The 14,104-nt window shown below is 38.9% G+C and overlaps 1 protein-coding gene across 3 annotated transcripts in view; it reads left to right on the plus strand.

Annotated features, from left to right (window-relative positions):
- ANKRD42 (ankyrin repeat domain 42) overlaps nt 1-14,104 on the plus strand; it is a 116,520-nt gene that overhangs the window by 79,816 nt on the left and 22,600 nt on the right. For all 3 annotated transcript variants that reach the window (XM_031961848.1, XM_031961849.1, XM_031961847.1), the window contains one exon: nt 4,792-4,918. In XM_031961848.1, the coding sequence (XP_031817708.1) occupies nt 4,792-4,918 (127 nt within the window). The remainder of the gene's footprint in view (nt 1-4,791; nt 4,919-14,104) is intronic.

Genomic DNA, 14,104 nt, shown 5'->3' on the forward strand with positions numbered 1-14,104 from the left:
AATGATTTGGTTGATCTCGTTGCTGAGGATGGCCTGATCCATCAGAACTGGTCATCATCTAGTATTGTTGTTGAAGTATATAATGATCTCCTGGTCCTGCTCATTTCACTCAGCATCAGTTCGTGTAAGTCTCTCCAGGCCTTTCTGAAATCATCCTGTTGGTCATTTCTTACAGAACAGTAATATTCCATAATATTCATATACCACAATTTATTCAGCCATTCTCCAGTTGATGGGCATCCACTCAGTTTCCAGTTTTTAGCCACTACAAAGAGACCTGCCACAAACATTCGTGCACATACAGGTCCCTTTCCCTTCTTTATAATCTCTTTGGGATATAAGCCCAGTAGTAACACTGCTGGATCAAAGGGTATGCACAGTTTGATAACTTTTTGAGCATAGTTCCAAACTACTCTCCAAAATGGTTGGATTCGTTCACAACTCCACCAACAATGCATCAATAGGACCTCATAGTCTTAAGAGTTTTGCCCAGGGTCCTGACTTGGCCAGTATTTAAAATACAACACAACAGTTGGAACTTGAAACCATGACTTCCTTTCTCTGCTTGCAATCTACTATTTCATATCTCCTCTCAAATAAAATATTATTTCCTTCATCTTCCCAAGTAAGGAAATTTGCATGTTAGAGAGTTAGGTGACTTGCCCTTTGACACTTAGTCAAGGGTCAGAGCTAAGAGATGAATTTTTGCTTTATATGGCCACTTTGGGCAGATTAAGTGAGCATGTATTTAGTGCCTAATGTGTGCCAGGCACCACATTAGTTGCTGGGGATCCAGATAACAAAGTACTCTGCTCTCAAGGAGTTTATTTTTTTCTTGGAGGAAAACACGACTACAGAAAACTAGTAATAATTATAACACACAAATGATGCTTTAAAGTTACAGAACATTTTACATATATTATTTCATTTGATCCTCACAGCATTGTCTGGTAGTGTTATGATCTCCATTTAATAGATTAGAAAACTCAAGATGAGAGAAATTAAAAGACTTTCCTAGGATTGTGAAGCCAATACATAGTTGAGAAAGGATTTGGGCCAACTCTTTCTGACTTCAAAGTCTAGCACTTTATCCACTATACCAGGACCACATAAAGCCCTCTACCTGCTTTCGAATGGCTTCAAGAATGGTCCAAAATAATGTACTGGGACACATTTGGTCTTTGAGCAGTAGTTAGCTGACCCCAGTACTACATCATGTTCTATATACTATATACGTGATTTTCTACATCCTTTCAAGTAATCGTAAAGCAGATATAGAAGTTATACAAAATAAATGTGTGTGTATAGGGGGGTATTTTTAGGTAGGTGGCAAGGGTGGAAGGAGTGAGTAGTGGCAGTCAGAAGGATCAGTATAGGCTTCTTGTATAAAGTAGCATTTGAACAGAGTTTTGAAGGAAATTAGGAATTTTTAGAGACCAACTTTGGATTCATTAGCGTGATGTAATGTAGTGTACCTAGGATGGGTCCCAGGATGTGGAATTGTATCCACATGGAAGGGTGAAACATGGATGATGATTCTGCAGAGTACTGTGGTAGGAGAGATTTCTATTTAAAAAAATTAGAACATGGTGTCTTCTATTATAGATTACAGCCTAGGAGCAGAGTAAACCCTGCCAGGTACTTCAGACAGTTCTATGGATTTGTGCTGCTGTTGATATGGCTGCCAATCACACAGGAGACCCATACCTTCTTAACCTATGCAGTTTTTGTACATACCTTGCCATAAATTGGCAGCAAGGTGCTTCCCATTTCACAAGAAGACTTTCTCTGGGTCTTTTAACATATTATTCAAGTATAGCCCTTGGGCTGTCCTACTATTTTTATTCCTTGCTGTTGCTATACAACTATCCTATTTCTTTTTTTGATCATGTACTTCTTGGATGGTATCCTTTTTTCTATTTCTTACGTAAAAGTTAAAATTACTAATACACTGTATCTTACTCATCATATCATCATTGCATTTTTGTCTTCTATTGTCTATAGTTACCATTCAGTGTTTAGCACAGCACAGTGCTTGGCACATAAGCACTTGTTGTTCAGTCATATCTTATTCTTTGTGACCCCATGGGCTGTAGGATGCCAATATTGGCCATGGGGTTTTCTTGTCAAGATACTGGATTGGTTTGCCATTTTCTTTTCCAATGGATTAAAGCAAGCAGAAGTTAAATGACTTGCCCAGGGTCACAGCTAGTAAGGATAGGAAGTCTGATCTGAATTCCGGTCTTCCTGACTCTAGAACTAGTGCTCTATCCACTGAATCAAACCAGGCTGCCTCCACATAGGTGCTTAATAAATAGTTATTAATTGGTCTTTTACAAATTGTGGTATATTGTGCAGTATATCTGGGAGATTACTGGTTTAGAAAGATAGATATTTATGTCATAGAAAAGTTTGGGATCATTGAAATGCTGTGTAACTTTCCAAATGCAATTCAACTTGCTTTTTTCTTTCTCTACTTTCTATTCAATTCTAGGTCCAGGTGAGTGCCTATCTAAGAAGGATATCTTGGTACTGACTCATTCTGCCCCTCTAACTGTATGTCATGGTCTGACCCATTGACATCCTTCATCTCTTTGGTTTTTCCTGTGTAGATTTAAGTAAGCCAATGTCTTTTGCATGACTAGAGCCTCAGCAGTATATTGGAACTGCATGTAATTGTTATGATGACTGTATAGAAGAGTTATCTGGAAGATAGGCTCTCCCTTTTCTATCTGGACTCTGTATAAGGGCATCCTCCAAAACAGTGGTGAAAAGGTCTATCTGTCACTATCTATTTGTATAGGATATACACTATGGGAGGTGAGTCTATTATAAGACTGCAATTTTGTTGTATAAAGTCAAATGTTTTTTGTGTAGAACAAGCAAGAAACAAAGAAGGGGAGAAAGAGAGAGACAGAGACAGAGAGGAGAGAGAAAGAGAAGAAAGCTCTTAGTTTCTTTTTATCTTTTAGTCAATAAAGATATGATCCACTATAGCCCGCCTTCTTCTTTTTGATGTTTTTTTTCAAGAATTCTCCAGTATAGATAAAGATTACTTTCATGGAATTAAAAAAAAAAGGCCCATAGGTGAACTTTGACCTAATGATATTTTTTTGATAGTAATAATAATGTTCTTTTAAAAAATTGCTCTTATCTTCCACTATTAAAGTATCTTGAAAATTGATCTTTGAGGGCCTCCAAAACAGATTTATCATTGATGATTAGACTAGATTTCTTTTGAAACACTGACTTCTATTCCAAATCCCATCTATTTGTTGTCTTTGTCTCAGTTTCATTTATAAATGCTCTTGGCATGATCTTATTTGGATCTCAGTCAAACTTTGTCAGGTTGTTTTCCTTTTTGTTGTTTTCTACTCTTTTTAGAAGTTACCTGCTTATTGTTTTACCAATGAAATTGTTGTCCTTGACAACAGTATTTCTCTGCTTGGCATAGAAAGAGGTTTTTCTGTCCTCTTTGTTTTGGTATCTTTTACACAATTGAAACTTCTGTAAAAAATGGTGATGATCTTTACTTTTATACATTTCCTCTTATTTCAGAGTCAAATCTTATTTAAATATGTGAGATTAAAGTTGTTGTAATTACATAGAATACCTTTACATCTTTATCCTTTCTTTTAATTAGGTGCTAAATTTGAACTTTGTTCTAATTAGTTTGAAGGTTGACTTCTTACAAGCTGATTTTTTTGATGTCCTTTCCTGGACTCATTTTTGCATCGATGTTATTACTTACAAGTTTATATGTCTATGTGTAGAATTGCTTTGGATAACTTGGTTAAAAGATGTTGATGGTATGGGATTCTGTTGTTTTGATTTTTTTTTTCTTATTCCCATCATGGGCACAGAGAGTCAAGAGACTAAATGAATCATAAAATTTAAAGTAACTTACTCTGAAAGATCTTTTATTTACCTCTCCAAGGTGACAAAATAAACCATCCTTCAACTTAGTTGCAAGGTCCTTATTGTTTTCTGGTTTGACTTATAATAATGAAGATGTTAGTATAGTAATATATGTGCCATTGGGCCTTTTAGTAACAGCATCAGTTTATTATTAGACAAAGAACTCACATTTACAGGATCAGAAGTTAATGTTACAGATGGATCTAGAATCTATACCTTTTTCACATCTCTTTGTCAGTGTCATGGTGGAAATGGAAGGATGGGCATATGGGCCTGAAAGTTATTTTATATCTCTATGTCATTATCACAATGAAAAAAATTGCAGCTTAGTGGCAAACTTTCTGCTATGTATGTACTTAGCATATTAGACCTATCAGAACTTCTGCCACATTGGTATAGCTTTTGAAAACCCAGGGCCACCTCTGTTGCATTTTCAGATATCAGAATGACATTTGGAATGGAGAACATACATAGATGATGGTAGTCAGTGAGATGTGAAAAGTAGAGTGCTATTTGAGGTTGCAATTCTTTACTGCCTGAAAACTGGGGAATACAAGAAAGGTGGTAATAGGCAGGGATTTTTATTTATCATAGCATATCCTTTCCTCTTTTCTCTTTCATTACACTGAAAACAATGACAATTAGTAGTATATATTGGTAGTAACACAATAACTGAATTATCCAACATCCCAGAATTCTTGACCTAACAAACTCAGTATCAGTTGACCTTAATCTTTCATCTGCATTTAGTTCTTTCACTGTGTACAGATCTCCATTTGTTATAAAGAAGAGGTACATACCAGGCAAAATAGAATCCTAAAGAAGAGTATTTGGACCTTACCTAATCAAGATCACACCACATTTGTTTTGCAGTAAGAGCTCATCAGAAGGTTGTAGAATTGAGACATCTTCTAGAAATTGCTGAAAGTAACTATAAACATCTGGGAGGAATATCAGAAGAAGACATAAAACAGAAGAGAGAAGATCAAGAGTCTGAAAGGTAATGTCCCTAGGAGGGATTAATCATTAAAAAAAGTTTTTGCATACCTTTCCCAAATACTAGTTGAAGAGTTGTTGACAAGCAATTTTTCCACGTACCTACTAAAATCACATTAGATTTAATCTTTTATATTTCCTCACACTTCTGATAAAGGAAAAGAATCTGATATTTTTCCAGAACCTATCTAACTTTAAGCTGTAAGATAGCAGGGCCTCACTTCAGTTTGAATGATAAGGATATATGGAATCCTTGTGCAGTGATGATGGAGTGCCTACCTCATAACCAGAGAGCTACCCCAATCTTCTGGTCATTTCTCTTCCGTTGGGATGATGCCAGCTGTGCTTTATCTCTGACCTTTCCTCTGCTCTGCCATGGTCCTCACTTCTCCTTGTTTGGCCCTTCTCAGTTCTCTGTCCTGTGGCTCACTGCTTGCCCTTCCTCTCCCTTTAATTTATGATGTAATGGAGTTTCAGACTCCTTTATGCAGGTGATCTATATCCGGGCAGTTCTAATGCTAAGATTCTGATTGTTGCTACTAGAACATAAGAATAATGATACTGCAAGAGCAGCGAGTCTTTCTTCCCACTACTAACTTGCCTGCCTCTCTTCTAGATAGAATGTGGGCAGGATCTAGAGCTTACAAGGTCCATGGCTTAGCACCTTCCATTCTTCTAGGGGAGCACATGGTCTCTTTTAACACAAACTTTGGTAAACCAAGCTGGCTGGTTTTAAGGCCTCTTCCCCACCCTTTTCTAAATCCTTTTCTAAATCCTTTCCCACCTTAGTGTTACTTCTTCCTGAGTCTTCTGATAACTTCTTAGGTTTTTCTGCTGTCAAATAGGCTTTCAGAAAGGGAACTGACACACTCACATAAAATTTATGATAAGGAATTCATTCTTCAAGGAATATTTTCATTTTAAAATAAGACAAAAGTCTGAACTACTTCACTAATTATGAAGATTTATATCTGAGGAAGCTAGAAAAAGAACTATTTGGGGGTGGGCGGTAGGGCTGCAGGACCTTCCAGACTATTTTGGAGTTACCTCCTGAAGGTACTCTTTTCCTGCTTAGAGAAATCTCTTTCTATTTAGCAAATGCTCATTATGGGTATTGGCAGTGTTTCCAATATGATCCTGGTATCAAATGGGAAGCTTTACAAAGTATTTCACACAGATGGAGTACTTTCCTAGATATCAATTTCTCTTGATTTTTTAAAAAGCATAAAGTCAGACTTTTATTTTTAGATTCATTAAGTTTTTGATAGACTTTAATGGAATTATATTAATAGCCCACATTTATATGGCACTTTAAGGTTTACAAGGTCCTTGCTTTACAACAATGCTCTTAGGTATGCCATTTTCTACAGGAGCATAGTCAGGGTCACTCATAGGTGAAGTTACCCAGTGGTGGAACTAAGATTTTGGATCTCTGACTCAAAAGACCAGTGTTGTGCTATCCTGCCCTTGACTATAATGTTACTGATGAATTTATAGTGATGCTGATGCAAATAGGTTTTTTTAAAAATATGTTTGAGTGTGTGTATATGTATATGTATTTTCTTCCAATTACATGTCAAAACAATTTTTTAACTTTTTTTTTAAAGTTTTACACTCCAAATTTTATCCCTTCTCTTCCCTCTCCTCCAAAAGTAAATGCTATAGATTTTTAATCATGTAAAACATTTCTATATTAGTTATTTTGTATGATAAGACTAGAATAAAAGAAAAAGAATGAAAAAATAAAGTAAAAAATAGCATACTTCAATTTATATTCAAACAGTATCAGTTCTTTCTTTAGAGGATAGTATGCTCCATCATTAGTTCTTTGGATTGTTTTGGATTATTGTATTGCTGAGATAGCTAAGTCATTCCCAATTCTTCATTGAACAGTGTTACTGTTACTGGATACAACGTTCTGGTTCTATTTACTTCATTCAGCATCAGTTTGTGTATGTCTTTCTAGATTTTTCTGAAACTATCCTGCTTGTCATTTCTTATAGCACAATAATACTCCATTACAATCACATGTCACAGCTTGGTTAGCCATTCCCCATTTAATAGGCATCCTTTTGATTTCCAAATCTTAGCCACTACAGAAAGAAGTGCTGTGAATATTTTTTAACAACTAGATCCTTCTTTCCTCCCTTTTTATGTCTTTGGGATATAGACCTAGTAATAGTATTTTTGGATCAAAGGGTATGCACAATTTTATATCCCTTTGGGAATAGTTCCAAAGTGCTCTCCAGAATGATTGGATCAGTTCATAACTCCACCAAGAGTGCTTATTTCCCAGTTTTTCCATACCCTCTATGATATCCATCATTTCCCCTTGTTGTCATATTAGTCAATTTGATAGATATGAGGTGATAACTCATTTAATTTGCATTTCTCTATAATAGCAATTTAGAGCATGATGTAAATAACTTTCAGAGGAATTTTTTTTTTTTTTGCCCATGCAGAGCAGCAATCATTTTTTTTTTAAAGAGTTACTTTGTATTATACTAGTAATGGCCCCTGAAAAGCTTTGGTTTCTCTCTTGAATCTATTGTTTGCATTTTTTCCCCTTATACTAATGACAGCAATCAGTCTTTAGGATAAAGGTTCCTTATATCCAGTTGTACAAAAACAAATATTTGAACATCTAAATGTAACCTCTGATTCTGATTCTAATATTTCAGCAAATATCAAGTATCTGTTATGTGGGCACTGAAGATATAAATGCAAAAATGAAATTGGCCCTGCCTTCAAGCAGCTTACATTTTTGGAGGTGTGAAGGGTGGAAGAAGATGGAGTATGTAACATGTACAAGGACAAATAAATAGGTAGAAATTTGTAGATTAAAAAGAACCCTAAAATCTGGAGGGATTAAGAAAGGCTTTGAAAGGGAGGTGATATCTAGATAAACGTTGAAGGGATCTAAAGATTCTAAAAAGTCTGTAGGTGAGAATGTTGAGATTAGAAAAGGGACCCCAAAAGTTTGGGGGTCATACACTGATGTTGAGGTTTCTGCAAAAAAAAAACTTGAACCTGTTTCCTTAGCCAAAGGGCAAAGTTTATTGTAATTATAACACTATTACAAGCAAACTGAATTCTAAGAGAATTCAGCAGAGAAAGAGAAGCAAGGAGACACATTTATCCAGCTTCTATCATTGACATGCTAATTCTAAGGCTCAGGGGTGATCTCCAGAATTTGATTACCCCTGAAAAGATTATCATTATTGTATCTGGAAATTGGACCTTGGGACTAACCTGAGGTCAGAAGCTGTTTGAAAGTCTGCAATGAATTGAGGAATGGTCTACTCAGAATCAAACAGATTGTTGTTTTTAGATTGGAAGGGTGGGAAGTACCTGAAGCAGACTCCAAAGCCAGAAGATTTAGGATTACCGATTTATTGTTAGAACAAAAGCCCCCCTAAAATCAGGGGACCACAAAATCATATTACATCAAAAAGAGAATGAATTCTAGACATAGGTTATAACTTACCCAAAGGAACTGAAGTGGGAGATAGAATATGGAGTTTGGAGAAGGCTCAATGTGGTTGGAAATGGAGAGAGTGAACAAAAACAGAGTGTATAATTCTAGAAAGGAAGAGGGCTTTAAATACTAGGCAGAGGAGTTTGGATTTTATCTTGGGAGAAATAGGGAAGAAAGTGAAGATTTTTTTAATAAGGGAGTGAAACAAATGAATGTATGGATGTGTTGAGGTGAAGAAGGGGGGGACCCCAAAAGTCCTAGATCCATGCTGCAAGGTGTCTCAAGAATTTGCAAGCTTGAACCCATCTCCTAGTCAAGGGGCTAAGTTTTATTGAATGTAATGTATGACATTATTAGGCAAACTGAATTGTAAGGGAATTCAGTAAAGAAACTGAAACAATTAGATATTCTTATATAGCTTTCAGTTATAGATATGCTAATTCTATGGCTCAAGGGCTAGGGAATTTTATCATTGTCTTGCCAATTCTATAGCCCAAGGCTAGAAAGTAGTCTCCAGATTGAGGGATGGATTTACTCACTATTGTCTCAGGAGTTTAATTTATGGGAGTTTCCTGAGGACAAAACTATCTAACTAAGGAGTGGTCAGATTCAGACAGATTAGGTAGTTTCCTGAAGCAGATTCCAAAACCAGAAGACCCAGGACCAGTATCCATTAGAACAGAAGCCTCCCAAGATCAGAGGACCACAAAATCACATTACATTAGATGTATGAATGAATAAAGAATTTTGTTAGGCTCTTACTATGTGTAATGTACTGGAGGTACAAATAGAAAGGTAAGGCACTCTCTGTTCTCAAGGAGCTCATATTGTAATGGGGATGTTGAGGTCAGGAACCAAATGTTGAGGTGTAGACCACATGTTGAGGTCTACATTTTGGGGTACCTAATGAAATTAGGGTTTAGTTAAGGTCTAGTGGCAGGTTTGGGGTACAGGGAGTCAAACAGAATTCCCCTGCAACCCCCTTGGATTCGGTGCAAGGATACAGCGGTATATGAGGTCTAGTAGCGGCGCGGAATTCCCAATAAAAGCATTTATTGGCCCAGAGAACTAGATTAATAAAAGAGATTTATTACTGAGTTTAGAAGTAGGAGATAGGTGAAGGTAGAGATAAGGAGGGCACTGGACAGAGGGTCCAATGGACAGAGGGTCCTCACATGGCGACCATGTTTGGAATCTCTGCAAAGAGGGGTTCCCAGTGTGGTCCTTTTAAGTCGGAGACTTAGCTTGAGGGGCTTTGGGGTGTAGCCTCAAAGTTGGCTCAGATCCGGGTGAGGCTGGGACAGGTCCGGATCTTCTATTGGAATTCAAAGGGACCAGGATTTGTGAGTCAAAGGGTAATTTACATTAGCTAGGGGAGTTGGGAATCAAAGATTGGAATCTTTCCTGCATCAGGGAGACAATACATGTGGAAGTGGATGAGATGGTAGTGACCAAGTATGAGTGTAGGAAAAAATTTCTTTCTTTCTCATGAGAAAGAGCTAGTTTCTGACACACAAAGTATGGTTTGAGAGACAGATGCGGTTAGTGGCAATGCAGAGTGGTTGTGGGAATCCCCTTCTGGTCGGCATAGGTTCAACATAAAAGAATTCATGAACTCAAAATATTAGACTGGCAAAAAGGAAGTCTATAGGCACTGAGAAGAGGGTCTCTTCACAGCAGACAGGAGTCTTGGCAGGCAGTACGCCAAGGGACAAAGCATACTACTTAGGACTGCTGCAAAAATGTGGAGTTTTGAATTGCCCTTTTATAGTAGTCTGAGACTAATAAAGCTCCCAGTTAAAAAGAAAGTCAATGACCCTAGGCCTAGATACTTGGAGTTTCAAGCTACTCAGTATCAGACCCAGATCTCCCAAATGAATGAAAATCGCTTTGAAGGCTTCCTGAATGGGATCCAGCTACCAATGGGGGTGAATCTTGTTGCTATGTATAATGTTCTCCTGGTCCTGCTCATTTCACTTAGCATTAGTTCATGTAAATTTCTCCAGGACTCTTAATCATGGTCTATTGAATTGAATAAGTGGCATAAATAATGCATGCTCCCTAAATACCTGCCACAGGGGTGGGATAAGGAGCTAGGGGGAGGGTGTGATTTGCCTTAGAAAAGACACCACTTAACTTGTCTGGGGAGTTATGCTTCCCAGGAGGGCTCGAGGATTCCAAATCTCCCTTCTTTACAGATCAAAGGGGACACGGATTTTACAGATTAAAGGAGACACAGTTTTATCCCCTTTCATCCCCACCTCAAGCAGTTACCCCCAAATTCATTTGGGATAAGAGCCCAAAGTCTCAGACTTGACTTCTGTAGCTACTTCAAGTTGACAAGGGTCATAGAGATATTGGCAGGAGGGGTTTCAAGCCAGGAGTGGGAGTGTGTGAGATCTGAAGACAGCAGCATCAGCATGGTCCCATGATCTGCAGACTGAAGAGCAGTTGAAAATTCGCAGTTTGAAGCCCAAGAAGTAAAAGCTGGACTGCTTGTGTCTCTGCAAGGAGCTTAGGTAGGCTCAGTAAGTGCCTTGATGGCTTCAGAGCCTTTTCAGTCCTACAGAGAAAAGCATTAAGAAAACCAAAAGCAGTTTGGAACCCCTTGCAAGGGGGGTAAAGTATTTGCCAGTCTCCACCTGGGTATGTGTCCCTTCTCTGAACAGCTGCAAGAGAGGGGGAGGTTTAACAGCTTCTTCAGTATTCAGTTGGGCACAAATTGGGCAGGCCTGGTGAAACCAGCCAAAAGGAGAAAGGGTGTACCGTACATTTTTTCTTCTGCAAGGGTTTTTCCTGTGAATTATAGAAAGGGGGTATAAGAATCAGGGACTTGAGGGATTAAAGGTGCCATAGTCAGGGATAAATAGGCAGCAACTTTAGCCGCTGAATCTGCAAGCCTGTTTCCTTTGGCCTGAAGTGAATCTCCCTTCTGGTGTCCTTTGTAAATATGACTGAAACTTCCCTGGATTTGTGGACAGCTTGCAACAGTGTAGGATTTCTCCTGCGTGTTTAATAGGAGAATTCTTTGCTATCAACAGACCCCTTTCTTTCCAGATGGGTCCTGTGAGCATGCAAAATATAAGAAACATATTTGAGTCTGTATAGATGTTCATTTTCATTCCCTTCCCCAGTTCCAAAGCTCTGGTTAGGGCAATGAGTTCAGCCTTCTGGGCTTCACAATTATAGATAATTTCTCCCAGTTGGGAGGTGTCAGGAAACAGGGTAGCAAGCAGGATTAAGGGTGTGACATGCCCAGAGAGTCTGGTCAGGTAGGAGACCCTAATATCTACTAGGTCTCCCACCAAACCACTAATGTCCTGTGGGTCCTAAAATGAACCCCAGGGGTTAAAACCGCTAATGACCCTCCCAAATATAGTTTTGAGGCCTCTTCAATTTAAAGGGCTGTGGCAGCTACTGCTCTAAGGCAGGAGGGCCATCCCAGGGAAACTGCGTTTAGTTTTAAGAGATAGATGACTGGTCTGGGATTGGTGTGCCTGTCAAGACTGCAAATCAAGACAAGACTGCTGTAAGCTTCTCAAGCTTCTCATCCTAATTTTCTAACTAAAAGTTCCTGTGTAAAAAAGTTATCTGGAGGTCTGAGAAGAGAAAATTGGGTCCCCAATCCCACTATTAAATTGTGCACCAAAAGGCAACAGGAAATGAGCATTTAAATGACAAGTTGCCAAGCTGTCAAGGCAGAAGAAAAGTCTCAAGATAGCCTACTCTATGGGGGGAGGGGTGCCAGATCGAGAGTGAAGGAGAAAGAAATTCAATGGTCTTATTGGCCACATTGGGGGGGGGTTCCTCTGTTGATGTCATGTTGGAACTGGAGTGAGGGGGAGCTTGACCAACCCCCAAACTCCTGCTGGAGGCAGGGCACTGGGGAGATGGCTCAACCCTTGTTCCCTTCTCCAGTGCTCTTTCTACGCAAACTCAAACCCAGACAAGAACTGGGGAGTTTAAAGCATGGACCTTCGCGGTTCCCGGAAATAACAGCAGAGAGTAGGGAGTTTTCTCCAAATCTAGCTTTAATCCTGTGGCCTCTCTTCTCAGCTACAACCTGATTCCTATCATTAAAGACTCCAACAGCTGTTTTTAAGAAAGAAATTTGAGGGATGAAAACTGGCTTCTGCAGTTTGCTCCATATATCTGGGCAGGTTGTTTAACATCTCCCCAGGGCAGATCAGGGAGGATGTTGGCCTTGGACCCCTCAAAAGGCTGCGTGGGGTCCTTAGAGTAATGGCCAGGTTTCTCTTCAATCTGGGAGAGATTAGAATCGTCATCTGGAGGAGGAGAAAAAAAACAAAAAACTGGAAGTCCCAGGATTTAGTTCAGGTGAGAGAGATATTGCCAATCTTGTTCTGAAAGGGATTTGAGAGTGTATAGGGATGCAAAGGGAGGCTCCCTTGTCCCTAGAGGGGCTGGAAGGAAAGGAGCTTGATTTCCTTCCAGCAAATTTAAGTAGCATCCTACAATGGTGTTTTAATTTAAGCTTTCCAGTTTTAAGATCTTTTAGGCCGAATTTGTCTCTGCCCAAGGCTGTATTCTTAGAAGCAGAGGTGTTTTGTCCCATTTTGCCAAAAAAAAAAAAAAGCTTTAGGTTTTTTTTTTTTTTTTCCCATTCTATACCTCCTTGTCCATCTGTAGACATCTCTAGAGATGGAGAGATGACAAAAAGCTCCCTGAATAAGGGGCCTTTTGTCAGAGAATGCAGGTATTCTCATTCAGGTGTCCCTGAAAGAATTTGTTGTGCCACAGTTCCCTTTTAATGTTTCCCTAATTGTCCTATTTAGTTACTCTGCCTCAGATTATAACCTTTCCCTCTTAATGTTTGATGACATAAAGGTTTTATATCTTTAGGCTATAATCATTCCTTCTTAATGTTTGACAGGATAAAGGTCTGTCCATTTTAGACATCATTAGAATCAGTAACCTCCCTCCATTGTGTCATCCTAGGTGCCTCCCCCCATTAGGTTATCCCCATCTAGGTACCTCCCCCATTATGTCATTGTTCTTATTATCCTATAAAATCTTGCTGTCCAGATACTCAGGGCTGGATTCCTTGAGACCCTAGTCTCCTTCAGCCCTGGGACCAACCATGGATCCATTCAGTCCCAGTAAATCTCTCCCATTTAATAAACTATTGAATTGTTCTCTAATCTCTGTCTTGCTCAGTTTCTCCGGCATTATAAATTCTGCTTGAGCCTGGGGCTCCAACCACCCAAACCTTCCCTGGAAATTTTTGGGTATCCATATATAGAGTAAAACAACAAGAAAAAAGGCTTTACCTTGTCCAATTTTCGGGAAACCTGTCTGTCCATCAGGGACCAAAATGATGCTGTTCTAGTGGCAGTGCAGAGTGGTGGTGGGAATCCCCTTCTGGTCAGACAGGTTCAAGGTGAAAAAATTCATGAACCTGAAATATTAGTGGCAAAATAGGAAGTTTATTGGCACTGAGAAGAGGGTCTCTTCACAGCGGACAGGAGTCCTGGCAGGCAGTACGCCAAGGGGCAAAGCATACTACTTAGGACTGCTGCAAAAATGTGGAGTTTTGAATTGCCCTTTTATAGGAGTCTGAGACTAATAAAGCTCCCAGTTAAAAAGAAAGTCAATGATCCTAGGCCTAGATACTTGGAGTTTCAAGCCACTCAGTATCAGACCCAGATCTCCCAATTGAATAAAAATCACTTTGAAAGCTTCTTGAATGAG

Source organism: Sarcophilus harrisii, chromosome 3 (genome assembly GCF_902635505.1).
Source record: "Sarcophilus harrisii chromosome 3, mSarHar1.11, whole genome shotgun sequence".
In the NCBI taxonomy this organism is placed as follows: domain Eukaryota; kingdom Metazoa; phylum Chordata; class Mammalia; order Dasyuromorphia; family Dasyuridae; genus Sarcophilus; species Sarcophilus harrisii.